Source organism: Magallana gigas, chromosome 7 (assembly GCF_963853765.1).
Source record: "Magallana gigas chromosome 7, xbMagGiga1.1, whole genome shotgun sequence".
NCBI lineage: Eukaryota > Metazoa > Mollusca > Bivalvia > Ostreida > Ostreidae > Magallana > Magallana gigas.
In genome coordinates, this window is record NC_088859.1 from 33,407,896 (window position 1) to 33,421,832 (window position 13,937).

The window sequence follows — 13,937 nt, forward strand, 5'->3', positions numbered from 1 at the left end:
AAAATTTTAAAATTTAATGGTCCGATTTCTTTTCATATATGAAATTCAAAAACTTAAAAACATACGCACTAACCATTTCTTGACTTAATAACTTTTATCAAGAAAGAATTAAATAGGCCTATATTTGATAAAAAAATAAAATGTTTATGGGTCACTTTAATAATGCAAAGCGTGTTACATTGAAATGTAAAAAAAAGAAGAATCTATTCAATTTCCTCACCCAATTGCTTGTGTTGATTTTCCCCAATTTCACAGTTTGAAATCTAAAATCAAATATATTCTAATAAATGTACGCATCCATTTTGGCACGCCATGTTCACAAAAATGAGCTTAACATAGTTTTACTGTAGATAAACTAAATTTTTTGACGGTTAACTATAGTTTACGAACCACAAACTATAGTTTACGATTCTTTAACTATATAGTTTTCATCTGTAAAACAATATTTAACGGCTGTACTATACTTTACAGTATACTTTACGATTGCTTATTTAAGTTTACTGTCTGTAAATAAACGTTAACAATTGAACTGGTTGATAAATATAGATTCACATATGTTAACTTTAATTCACATCTGTTAACTATAATTAAGAGTTGTTCATCATAGTTTCACAAATTGTAAAACCACAGATAATCAGTTTATCAGATAAACTATGTTTTGCAATCGCAAATGCTTGTTTTTATTGTTAATTATGGTTTTCACTTCTGAAACATACCTATGTAGATGATCGCGTTAACTATGGTTTAAAGATGTAAATTATAGTTAAAAAATAAACTTTCTAATGAATGAGCTATTTGGCGCTGGCTGTCAAACCAGTCTGACCGACACAGATGATATCCATTCTGGCCAAGCAGCGTTGAGAAACACGTCAGCGTAACACGAATATCCCATCCACCCAGAAGTTTGAAAAATTCGTAGAAATCAAATCTTATAAAGGCATTGTGGAAAAAAGGTAAGAAATATTTAAGGCATCCGATCCATATTTGTACCCAATTTTTCTAACTTTGAATATACATCATTTATCAAAATACTCTGATATCAATTCGAAGCATTTTTGAGCAAAAAAGGATTAACCAAGAGAAATTTTCAAAAAATGTTATTACCTAAGCAGTAATTAATTAATGGAGATTGCATTAAGGTCTATGGGGACGAGCAAATTTTTGAAAATGAATTAAATACTAAGAATATCAATAAATGTTTTAGTAAATGGATGTATTTAATCATTAGAAAAAGAAAACACTAACAAGAATAGAATTCCTGTGTCCCCCGCCGGTCAAGCAGTATACTAGTATCGAGTCCATCGACCAATGCTGATTTTCGAACTTGACCAAAGTATTAGTGGTATAAACATTTGGTATAAATTTAATGAAAATCTGTCAAAATTTGTAGGCATGAGAGCGCTTACAAGGTCAATTTTTGGATAAAACGGAGTCATTATTGCGGTCAAAGTACCATAACTCCAACAAAAAGTATCTACCAATGCTGATTTTCGAACTTGACCAAGGTAATAGTGGTATAAACATTTGGTATAAATTTAATGAAAATCCGTCAAAATTTGTAGGCATGAGAGCGCTAACAAGGCCAATTTTCGGATAAACTGGAGTCATTATTGTGGTCAAAGTCCCATAACTCCAACAAAAAGGATCGACCAATGCTGATTTTCGAACTTGACCAAAGTATAAGTGGTGTAAACATTTGGTATAAATTTAATGAAAATCCGTCAAAATTTGTAGGCATGAGAGCGCTTACAAGGTCAACTTTTGGATAAAACGGAGTCATTATTGTGGTCAAAGTCCCATAACTCCAACAAAAAGGATCGACCAATGCTGATTTTCGAACTTGACCAAAGTATAAGTGGTGTAAACATTTGGTATAAATTTAATGAAAATCCGTCAAAATTTGTAGGCATGAGAGCGCTTACAAGGTCGACTTTTGGAAAAAACGGAGTCATTATTGTGGTCAAAGTCCCATAACTCCAACAAAAAGTATCGACCAATGCTGACTTTCGAACTTGACCAAGGTATTAGTGGTATAAACATTTGGTATAAATTTAATGAAAATCCGTCCAAATTTGTAGGCATGAGAGCGCTTACAAGGTCGATTTTTGGATAAAACAGAGTCATTATTGTGGTCAAAAGTCCCATAACTCCAACAAAAAGTATCGACCAATGCTGATTTTCGAACTTGACCAAGGTAATAGTGGTATAAACATTTCGTATAAATTTAATGAAAATCCGTCAAAATTTGTAGGCATGAGAGCGCTTACAAAAAAGCGTGACGGACGGACGCACGGACCCACAGACACACGGACCCACAGACACACGGACCCACGGACACACGGACCCACGGACGGACGCCCGGCATTTCTATGTCCCCGCACCGCGTTGCGGCGGGGGACAATAGAAATGAATTTTATACCGGACAGGTTTTTTAAAAATTGATTTTTATAGATTAAAAGCAAAAGGGGGGGGCAGCTCTTCTAGAACAGGAAAAATGTCATTTACATGTATAAGGATACATTTCGCTCTTTCATACTAATATTCAAATATACCATATGCATGTATATCTTTATACATCCATTTTCATTGAATCTGGGCCATTGTGCCCCTTAATGCCCCCCCCCCCCCCCCATCTATGGTCAGCGGGTCACGGTTTCAACCAATTAAGATCTTTTGCGATATAAGGATCTTTGTAGCAGTAGTTCCAGAGAAAAAACACATCCCCCATATACATGTACACCATATATTTTTACAGTTTTGAGGTAATCTCTTTTACCTTGCAGTTTTTATTCTCGTAACCTTTAAAGCAAGTTTGGATTAAATTGGTCTAACGATTCCATTGCAAAAAAAGAAATCGAAAAGGTTAAAAGTTAACGACCGAACAACAGGTAACAGATGTGCTCGCATCAACCTTCGGTTCAGGTGAGCTAATAACTGAATAAGAAATATATTCAAATCATATACAAACTACTTTTTATCTATGCTGTTATTGAGAATACCCAATGCATGTTTTAGACGCTTCATATTATTGATGTTATCTTGACGCTCGTGTATTTAGTAATAACGAGTTTAAGCATGAATATCAGGAGTATCATAAATTTTTATTGTTAGACTTTCTAAGGTCGTAAAAGATATAAAATTTATCTATCGACAGTGTTTGTACAATTCAAAAATAAAATTATGAAGTGCAGCTTAAACTAAAATCATCAAAAGTTCAACTTTCCCTAGAACGCTATTTAGATATTTCTAGTGTAAAACTCAAGTGCGATGTGCGATGTTTGATGAGGATGAATTCACATTCATTCTTTAATAAAATTACCCCCCATCCCATCCGCCTCAAAAGGAAACAAGAATTTCCATCTTATACCGTCTCAGAGACATTTTCATGAGTCTGAACCTGAGACTCGTGTATTGGTTCATTACTAACGTTGATATTGGAAATTAATCAAATTGATGCGAAATTAACACAACTTCGTCTCGGCGAATTCAAGACGTGGCGAAACCGCTTCTAATATTGAAGAAGAGCGAAAATAACACGGAGCGAAAACAACCTTGTATACAGTATTTTTTCGGGTTATGTCTGTGTATATATAGAGCAAGTTCATGCTTGATCGTTCAAAATTGCACGCATCATGCAACGTTTTTAATGCGTCTGCTCCCTACCCACAGCTGACGATGAAAAAGAATCGTACAAATTTCAAAAACATTTCTTTTTAAATAAGAAAAAATATTACAATTTATTCAACTATTTTTCTGTTTGTAAATCGGGAATGGATGGGAACAACAGCATATAAAACTCCAAGGAACACAATGGACCCTCCAGCAGCGAAAAATGTGTTGTTATAGGAACCTGAGACATCATACAGCCAGCCTGAAAGATAGCGAATCAACACTTTATATTGTTATAAAAACTTATTTTAACACATATAAGAGAGAGAGAGAGAGAGAGAGAGAGAGAGAGAGAGAGAGAGAGAGAGAGAGAGAGAGAGAGAGAGAGATTTACCTGCAAATGGCGGTCCGACCAAATTTGCAATTCCCTGAAGAAACATCAATATTCCATAGCCATCGGACAATTTCGATATTCCTAAAATATCAGCCACTATAACACAGGACAAAGCCTCAGAAGCTGCCACAAAGAAACCATATATTGCATCAAATATTGCAAACGATACCGAGTTTCTGGACAGTGGCACCAACGCGAGGCCAAGGCCAGTAAGCCACATTGAAACACTATACAAAATGGAACGGTTTACTCTTTTACAATCCCCTAAAAATCCAAATACAACATTGCCAATTGTGTGGACGATTCCAATACTTGAAACTACAAGTGCTCCTTCAGATTTCGATTCTCCAATCTCTAAAGCTCTGTCCACTGTAAAGACATAAGGCACATCATACCAAAAGTAAAGAATAAAGTTTGCAATTAAAAAAACAACAAAACGCCAATTACGAAATATCGACGTGTCTACGATTCTACAAGAACTATTACTCGATTTACTCTCAGTTTCTTCCAAATCGTTTTCTTCTTCACATGCTCCTCGATTTTGCTCTTTAATTTTAGCTTTGTCTGATAACGAAATCAAACTTCCCCCTAATAACGAGCGGCTCTCGGGATTCAAAAATAATTCTTTTTCAACAGATTGATTTTGTATAGTTTGAATTCCATCTTCGACATTACCACATTCCTCGGTTCTTTCTTCACAAGTCGGTAGAGAAACCGCTTCTAAATCTTGCTGTATAGATATTTCGATTCTGCTGTTCTTCAGGATTGGTTGTGGTCTGAATAAAGCGCCACAAAGGACGATATTCGATACAATTGCACTTAACACTAGCAGAGAGCCACGCCAACCGTACTCTGTAATGAAGTACTGCAAAAGAGGTGCAAAAATCAGTGTTCCAATTCCGGCCCCACATTCTGCCAAGCCCGTTGCTAGGGAACGCCTCTTTTCGAAGTACATCATCACCACGACGGAAGACGCTAAATATGGAAGGGAAATTCCAAATCCAGCAATGAAGCCATATGTAAAACTGAGAAGTCCCAAAGAATTTGCAAATACACTCGCAAAAATCCCTATAGCTGCGATTAGACCTCCAGCTATCGTAGCAATTCGAAACCCGAACCGTTTGGCGATTATGCTGGCGAAGGGTCCAAATAGAAGTGGGGCGGCGTTAAATACGGAACCTACCCACGCTGTGGAGCTTCTGTTTGCCTGGAAATAGTCGACAAGATGTGTAAACAACACCCCGAATGAATATGAGCATCCGTCAGTTATAACGTTTATCATAAAAGCACCGAACACAACCATCCAGCCCCAGCCCCCGTCCACCACTGTTTTGGCTGTTGTCTTTGTGGATGAGGAATCCTCGGAATCATCTTCTTTCTCCATTCTACATGAAACTGTAAAAATCAACAAATTAGACACTTTTACTAGTTTTTGTTTCCAAAAAGACGTACATTAGATGTTATATAAAATCAGAATGCAGTCATAGTTCTTATCTCCCGAGATTTGTTTCGACATACATTTTCTTTTTATGCAAAGAGGACAACAAAAAGGTAAGTAACTAGAGCAGAGCTCGTGGCAAAGCCCCGAGTAGGTCTTCCGTTGTTGCTGCGAGTTGAAAATATATGTTACGATTATAATGACTATACTTTCAGTTCTGCTTTTGTTATAAAAATGTGTTGTAATTGAAAGTCTGTATATAAAACGTGTTTTGAAAAAAGAAAGGAAGAAAATATTTTAGGAAAACTATTTGTCGAGCAGAGTTTATGTAATCGTTTCAAACATTGTTTAAAAAATGAGATCATGTTTAATGGCGAGTTAAATTTTCAAAGGGTAGCAAGCATTGTTATAAACATTAAACAGTATGTACTCATGATTCATGTCAGGAATTGTATTTCTTTTTTAAACTGAACTCGCCTACAAAACACGTAAACTTTTCTCAAAGATAACTTCTATATTAAAATATTTCTAAATTTTAGAAGACTATGTGCAAGTTTAGAATTGCGTGCTGACAAAATTTACAGACCCTAAAACGTACTACTACACCAAAAAAGCGTGCGGCCAACGTGCGAGAAACGTTTCGTGTAAACCTTTTAGAGTTTCATGTAAACCGTTTAGCGTTTCGGGCAAAGCGTGTAAATCGTTTCGAGCAAAGCGTGCGAGAACCGTTTGAAACGTTCATCAGATTTCATTCGGAACTCTCTGACAAGTTAATTGTTTCAAAATGGCGCGCGTGTTTTACATTACTTTAACAAAATTGAACGAATTTTTAACAAACAAAAGAAAGGTATATGTATTAAAAGACGACTAGTTACAGAGTACATGTATATTTAACGTTTTCATGCGATGTTTCAGTACTGAAACAATATTAAAATTCGCTATACATAAAAAATATTAAATACAGTTAGCGAAACATGATTTCTATTGGAACAAACCTAAATCAACTTTAACTTGCACGATCATGTTTTGATAAGCATGTATTTTTATTATCTATTTACATCGATAACTCTTACTGAGACCATTCGGCTGTGTACAAGCAGCACACATAACCTCGGACATCGGGCGAGACCTGCACCTGGCTGAACCTGTCAATCAAACTCTGTGTATTTGTTTTCATTGGATGGTCAGGCGTCTCTCTTTTGTCAAAAGCCAATGGAAAATTAATGAATTCAAGGTAATCGGAATCAGAATTTGATAAAGCACACAATTTAAATGATAGAAAATTTATTAATTATTTGAACAAAATTAAATGTAAACATTGAAAGGAAATAAAAAAATTAATTATTATGGGAATCTATACGCATGGTACTCAATTAAAATAGATTATATTATGATTTTATTATTTTATGTAGTAAAATCACCCTTCCAACTGTTACTCAATTACATAACAATTGTTGACCTGGGGCTATAAATGTTCTTAGCTGTGTGCGCTGAAGCGGCACAAGATTCTCGATCGCATGCGGCAATTGAATTAACACAGACTGGCCGAATAAACAAAGGGGTGGGAAAGTGAAACAAAATGTTACACATAAGAAGAAACCAACAAAAAAGTTTTTCGACAGATCTTGATATCTTTTCTCCAATTAAAAAAAAATCCAGCGCGAGCACCTGTCAGCGGGGCGGGAGGAGTGGGGGGGGGGGCAGCAATGAGTTCGCTTCCACAATGAAACTACAGAAGTGATTAATATGTGACCGATAGAATCTAATCTAAAGTTGTTTAAACTCATGTGAATATTTTCTAAAATAATCATCGAATGCCTCAATTCAGGGCATTCCTTTATCGTGCTAGCACCTACCGCAAACATGTAACATGGAACTTTGATTATAATTTGATTTGATTTTTAAACTACCTTGTACGCTATCGTATAAATCAATGCTTAATCAACTGTAAAAGTAAAATAACTTTATCTTAAACCAATATAATAGTTGAAAACATAATAAAATAAAGTTGTGTCCGTGCAAAATATGAAACATAAACGCGTCATAAGGTACATGTAGAAGAACACGAACCGACCGCGGATCACTTAACCACTCGCGCCGGATCTCCTCAGCCATGTGCGAGGGATGATCATTATTTAAAGGTTTAATATTTGAGGGGGGTGGGGTGGGGGGTGTTGATTTAAAACATTAATTGTACAGTTTTTAAAGTAGTTTACATAAACCAACCAACCATTAGTTTATGTCTAACGATTTTTCCGATATGGAGTAATATCGTTCATTAATATTCATTTACACTCAAATATTTAATTAAATATATACAAGTAGGACAAACCTTTATAACATAAAATTAAAACAGTTCTTGTATATACGGCTATATTAACTCAAACACGTTCATATGCATGCAAGTGTAAGTCGCGGTGTGCGAATCTTGTGTATTAAATAACCGCTTACCGCTAGGTAATGCAGCCGTGGCTGATCTCCTCGGCCGTGGGCGAAGGATAGATTACGTAAAGGTACAACGCACAGAAACGCACAGCTCAGAACCAAGGAAGATTTGAAAAGTTTGCAGTATAATGACCTTACTCTATCAAATAGAAGTTCTTTATTTTAAACTAAAAACCCACAATTGATCTATGTCTATTATTGCTTTAGAGAATGACATTGCTTTTATTAATTAAATGAACTACATGTATTTCTTACTTGACATCCAATCGTTTAATCCACAAAAGATTTTGTGTAATCAAAACTAAAACAATTCTTGAGTTCGCGGCTAAATAAATTCATATATGAGAGACGCAACTCTCGTGTATTAGATAACCACTGACCGCTAGGTAGTCCAGCCGCGACCACGGTGACCGACTTTCTCGGCCGCGGGCGAGGGAGAGCTTACGTAATGGTACACACACAGCTCTGATTCAAGGTAGATTTTGAATGCATGATGTTTATATTAAAAAGGTAATGCATATATTTTTTCATTCCATATTTTGTGTTTTACTAGAAAAGAAAAAGAATGTTTTGTTTTCCAATTCCCGTTTTTAAGGATTGTGCACTATAAGAACTTAACAACGACTTAAACTCCTAAAAAAAAGCATGTATTCCAAAAAAAAAAATTCTTATGAATTAATGCCTCCTGTATAAACCAGCATACTTTCTGCGGTAACTTCATGCCAGTTGTACGCACAAAGTCTTTCGTTAACTTGTCAAATAAAAACAGGTACATGCTAACATGTAAAGCTTTTTACACTCATACTACACAAACCACTTACAAAATAACATTGAAACGACCTTCATGAGATCCCAACAAACAACTTTTCCAGCGACAGCCATATCAAAATCCTAACCGTTTTTGAGTTATTAAGCAAAATTTTTTAGGGGCCATTGGCCCTTAATTTAAGGGGCCAGCCCCTTTTTATTGGTGTCAAATGAAAGCCCTTGTTATTTTGCACAACTTTTATTCTACATGTCTTTACAAAATGTTTTTCGTTCAAAAGATATAAAGGAAAACATGTCTAAATTTTTGCACTTTTTTGAATCCTGTTTTTTGACCCCCTACCTTTTCCTAAATAAAAAACGTAATCTAAAAACATAAACAGATGTGCACAACTACAATGTCTCTGTTATTCAAATTCGTTGGATTCCCATTCCCTGCTATCATAGTCTCGGAGCCTTTGTCTGGAAACAAAAGGCCCTAAAAAAATTTAAAAGGGGAATAACTCTTTAACGGAAAGGGAATTCTACATTTTATGAATTGCTTAAGATAGTGTTTTGTAAAGTACATTAGCCCTGAAAATTTGAGCAAAAACCGTTTAGAAATGAGCAAGATATGAAGCCTCAAAGTTCGCGTCTAGGAAACAAAAAAAAAAAAAGAACTAGAGCAAAGCTCGTTGCAAAGCAACGAGTGGGTCTTCCGTTAATGTCGGAAGTAAAGCTGGAAGTTCCTGTAAGAAGCAGAGCTCTTAAACCATTAACAAGAGTAACTAAAATAAAAAGATGAAAAAATCGAATTATTCCTGGTACGACTTAACAAAATCCGAATGATTTTAAGTACGACTTAACAAACACCTTTCCGATTTCAAGAACAACTTAACAAAAAAAATCCGAATTGTTCAAGTACGACTTAACAATTATTTATGGTACGAGTTAATTTTACTTTGAACATTACGCTATTTTTTAAACCAAGGACGCGGAAACAAAATTTCCGGAAAAATCAATTTTTAAACCCCGATATCTCTTTAATGAATCGTCCGATTTTAAAACGGCTTTCAGTGTTAGATTCAGCTTGATAAGCTCTATAAAACACATATTCGTTTTTGATTAAATCAGAAAATTCATTTTTTCAAAAAATTTCTTTCACTTCCGGTTTCGACCGGAAGTGACAGATTTTCATTTCGAGCCTTATTACAGAGGTAAATCGACCAAATCATAACCATTGAAAATTTCAAGCCTCTATCTTTAAGCGTTTTTGAGAAAAGTCCGGGACAAAATGACTTTTTGAAATTTTTAAAAATGACGTCACGTCAAAACGGAGGTGACGTTTTCTATAAAACTTTTACATTTTTGAGGGACGCTAACTTGCAACAATCTCTGAAAATTTCATCAAAATCGGTTAAAAATCTTTTGAGTTATGAGGCAAAAAAGGAGTCAGAAGAAAAGAAAAAGAATAATAATAATAATACTAGAGCAAAGCTCGTTGCAAAGCAACGAGTGGGTCTTCCGTTAATGTCGGAAGTTAAGCTGGAAGTTCCTGTAAGAAGCAGAGCTCTTAAACCAATAACAAGAGTAACTAAAATAAAAAGATGAAAAATCGAATTATTCCTGGTACGATTTAACAAAATCCGAATTATTTTAAGTACGACTTAACAAAAACCTTTCTGATTTCAAGAACGACTTAACAAAAAAATCCGAATGTGTCCAAGTACGACTTAACAATTATTTTTGGTACGAGTTAATATTACTTTGAACATTACGCTATTTTTTAAACCAAGGACGCAGAATCAAAATTTCCGGAAAAATCAATTTTTAAACCCCGATATCTCTGCAATGCATCGTCCGATTTTAAAACGGCTTTCAGTGTTAGATTCAGCTTAATAAGCTCTACAAAACACATATACATTTTTGATTAAATCAGAAAATTCATTTTTTCGAAAATTTTGTTTTACTTCCGGTTTCGACCGGAAGTGATAGATTTTCATTTCCAGCCTTATTACAGAGGTAAATCGATCAAATCATAACCATTCAAAATTTCAAGCCTCTATCTTAAAGCGTTTTTGAGAAAAGTCCGGGACAAAATGACTTTTTGAAATTTTTAAAAATGACGTCACGTCAAAACGGGATTGACGTTCTCTTTAAAACTTTAATATTTTTGAGGGACGCCAACTTACAAAAATCTCTGAAAATTTCATCAAAATCGGTTAAACACTTTTTGAGTTATGAAGCAAAAAAGGAGTCAGAAGAAAAGAAAAAGAATAATAATAATAATAATAAAAAGAAACCGAAGAATAACAAGAGGGTCTTCCGTTGAAAACGGAAGACCCTAAAAATAAGAATAATCTTAATTTTTTTCCCGCACAATAATAGAAAGGTCTTCCGTTGGAAACGGAAGACCTTAATGAATCAATTTAAATAAGAAATTCGTAAGATTTATAATGCAAAGGATTCATCGTGCATTCTGCAAAGCAAACATAGACTTTGTCCCTCGGAATATTGAGTAGCAGGATTTGCTGTGTTCTGTTTGAAAGGGGTAATACACTGACACCTATAGTTTATTCCGCGTTTCAAGCTATATTACGCAATTTGCAAGCGGGTACCAATCAGCAAATATAGGCCAGTGTTTGAAAATCTGAATGAGATATAAAAACATTTTATATATTTTTGCCAGCAAAAGATAAAAAGTAAGGTTATTGAGTTGTACTATAGGGAGTGACCACGATGGCCTGTGTCGTATAATTTAACCAAAGGTCTGCCCAAGAAAGCGGTCCGGTCAGGATTTCGATCAAACTGGAGTTCCGGGTTATTATATAAACAGGTACCTACAAAAGATTGAAATGTTCATAGTGATTCAATTATTTGTAACAATTAGGTGTTTTAGGCGAGGGATCCCTTTTCTTTTCAAAAAGGTAATGCGTGTTCGGTTTTAATGATGTAAAGAAATTTATGGACGCAATAAAAACACTCAGGTTTTATTCAATGGGTGTATGCCTACAAACAATTTTAAAAGTAGTTTTGAAAATCCCTGACCTACAAAAATTGATGAAGGACAAGTAAAAGCACTTTTAAAATAATGGTTTAAATAAGTTGTTCTAGTTATATAAGTGAACCAAATGACCATCAATAGGGTCGCTTTCTTAACAAGACCTGTCTCTAGAACATGCACGGACGATACTGAAAGGGCAATAAAGGCGTATTTGAAGAAACGTTAAGACTAAAGCCTTAGCATGTTATTTCAAAAATTACGGTTTACGACGATTAACAATCTGATGTATTGTTACACATTTTTAGAAATAACTTAATTGTAATCTTAAGAGCATAACTGCAAATAGTCCAGCCAAGGCATGAATTCACAATAAATTAATCAATAGACTGTCATTTTAATGCATGTTCAAGAAGTCGAATTGAAAAGGATTCATACCAAATTTTATTGATTTTTCATTATATTACAACAACAATAAATCACTTACATTGTATCTTTGGAAACATACCTTATATATAGATTCGATTGAATACCAGTGTCAATTACAAACACCAAATATTACTCCCGTTCCCTTCCCTCTTCTGCAGGAAATTCATCTGCTACTAAAAAAAATGACACAGATTTAACGAAAAAAGTAGTGATGTTTTTAAACGCTCCGTTGAACCGGGCATGAACTGCATAAAGAGACAAGAAATATCTATATAGCCATTCTAGGTATGAATATTATATGACGTGAGAAGTGTGAAAGAGGGTTTGCTTGTTGATATCGCAAGTTCCTGTTTTAATATCAACACAACAATACGTCCGCAAGCCAATGTCATTATGATGTAAAATATACCTCTCTACAGTATGACAAACAATGCAATTGTACACGTATGTAAATTTTTCCAATTTCGGTACATAGATTCCGCATGACCGAATTCATTTTCAACCAACATATTCCAAACGACAAATACACAATCATATACAAACATGCACAAGTCATTTACATGTAAATGAATTAAGGAAATAAGTACATGTACTTACCCTAGTTTGCAATTTTTAAACAACTACATGTACAATGTACATAACGAATTATGAATGTGACAAAACAGGATCACAGGGGCCCACTTACGGGGAGCGTGGTCATATTAATTGTATAAAATCTAGAGACCCGGAAAAAACGTTTTGAAGTAAAAGAAAAATCAAAACGTTCCTCCCATAGAATATTTGTCAATGGTAGCGGTTTAATAAGCTGAGTCGACCGACCAAAAGAAGTTTTTAATCTCAAACCAGTATATTGATTTATGTCAGCAAATCTTCCAATGTTTCTTTCAATTTTTAAATCTTTCGCAGGGCTATACATTTTATTTATAAATATATTTAATGTTTATTTTCATTCCATGGGTCACGACTTCTCAATCCAATGCCTTAATCGTTTATAAATTCGGGGGTTAATAATACAAATTTTATTTGTTTCACACTTTTGAGCTTTCATGTTGAAAACCCATGAACAAACAATTCTATTCAAAAACACAATACATTCTTGTTTGTGCATAAAATCGGAAGCAGATGGGATTCCATCTTTGATGCTATTGGCTGGCACTGTATTCAACAATAACGTTTTTGCACGAGAAAATATACACGATATATCCTGTCAACCACGCATATAAAAGAGCTATCGGCATACAACAGTAAACAGTTGTCGTAATAATCTAACATTAACCTGTATAAAATATTTAATATAAACAAAGATCTTGAGAAATCTGCACAAAAGATGAAGAAACTTCTTACCCACACATCGATAAGTCTATGGCGCGCCAATATCGCCACAAATACCAGCATCAGACTACAGGACAATAACGATGGTTTCTATATCATACACCGGTATGTCGCAATCTTTATTTAATCGGAATTCTTGATTTTTTTTTTCTTAAAAAAATATAAAGTCAAATAATGTTACACAAATAGGTTGTACAGTCAAGGAAAAAGGACTTCATACAGCACACTGTCACTCTATATGTAAAGCTATTTAACCTACATTATTTAAAATCTCGCAACATGATATTCTCAAAAACAGCATAAAAGAATAAATTGCATTCTGTGAAATATTCAAACTGTAATTACATGTAATTGAATCCTGTATTTATTTTCACATTAACTGATTAAGAATTCAATACAGTAACGCCATATAAGCTCCGTAACGCGTCGATTGGCAAAAATGCGAGATCTAACCGTTCTCAGCTGCAATAAAATTTTGTAACAAGTAAAGAGTCAAGTTTTCTGCTCTGTTTTACCCATCCCTGCATTTTAGATGGGGCATTAAC

General features: G+C 34.6%; 2 protein-coding genes across 5 annotated transcripts in view; both read right to left on the minus strand.

Annotated features, from left to right (window-relative positions):
• LOC105334961 (protein TBATA) overlaps positions 1-13,937 on the minus strand; it is a 51,539-nt gene that overhangs the window by 27,188 nt on the left and 10,414 nt on the right. The gene's annotated exons all lie outside the window — the stretch shown is intronic.
• On the minus strand, positions 3,724-13,500 carry LOC105334964 (monocarboxylate transporter 12). Of its 4 annotated transcripts, none has more exons than XM_011438614.3 (4): positions 13,405-13,500; positions 12,140-12,233; positions 4,004-5,398; positions 3,724-3,871 (listed from the first exon to the last, which is right to left on the minus strand). In XM_011438614.3, the coding sequence occupies exons 3-4, from the start codon at positions 5,385-5,387 to the stop codon at positions 3,738-3,740; spliced, it is 1,518 nt and encodes a 505-aa protein (XP_011436916.3). In that variant the 5' UTR covers positions 5,388-5,398; positions 12,140-12,233; positions 13,405-13,500; the 3' UTR covers positions 3,724-3,737. The 4 variants fall into 4 exon arrangements, with proteins under 4 accessions (XP_011436916.3, XP_011436919.3, XP_011436917.3 ...); XM_011438617.4 differs by having other exon boundaries at positions 12,140-12,230; positions 13,405-13,425; XM_011438615.4 differs by lacking the exon at positions 13,405-13,500 and adding an exon at positions 12,658-12,808.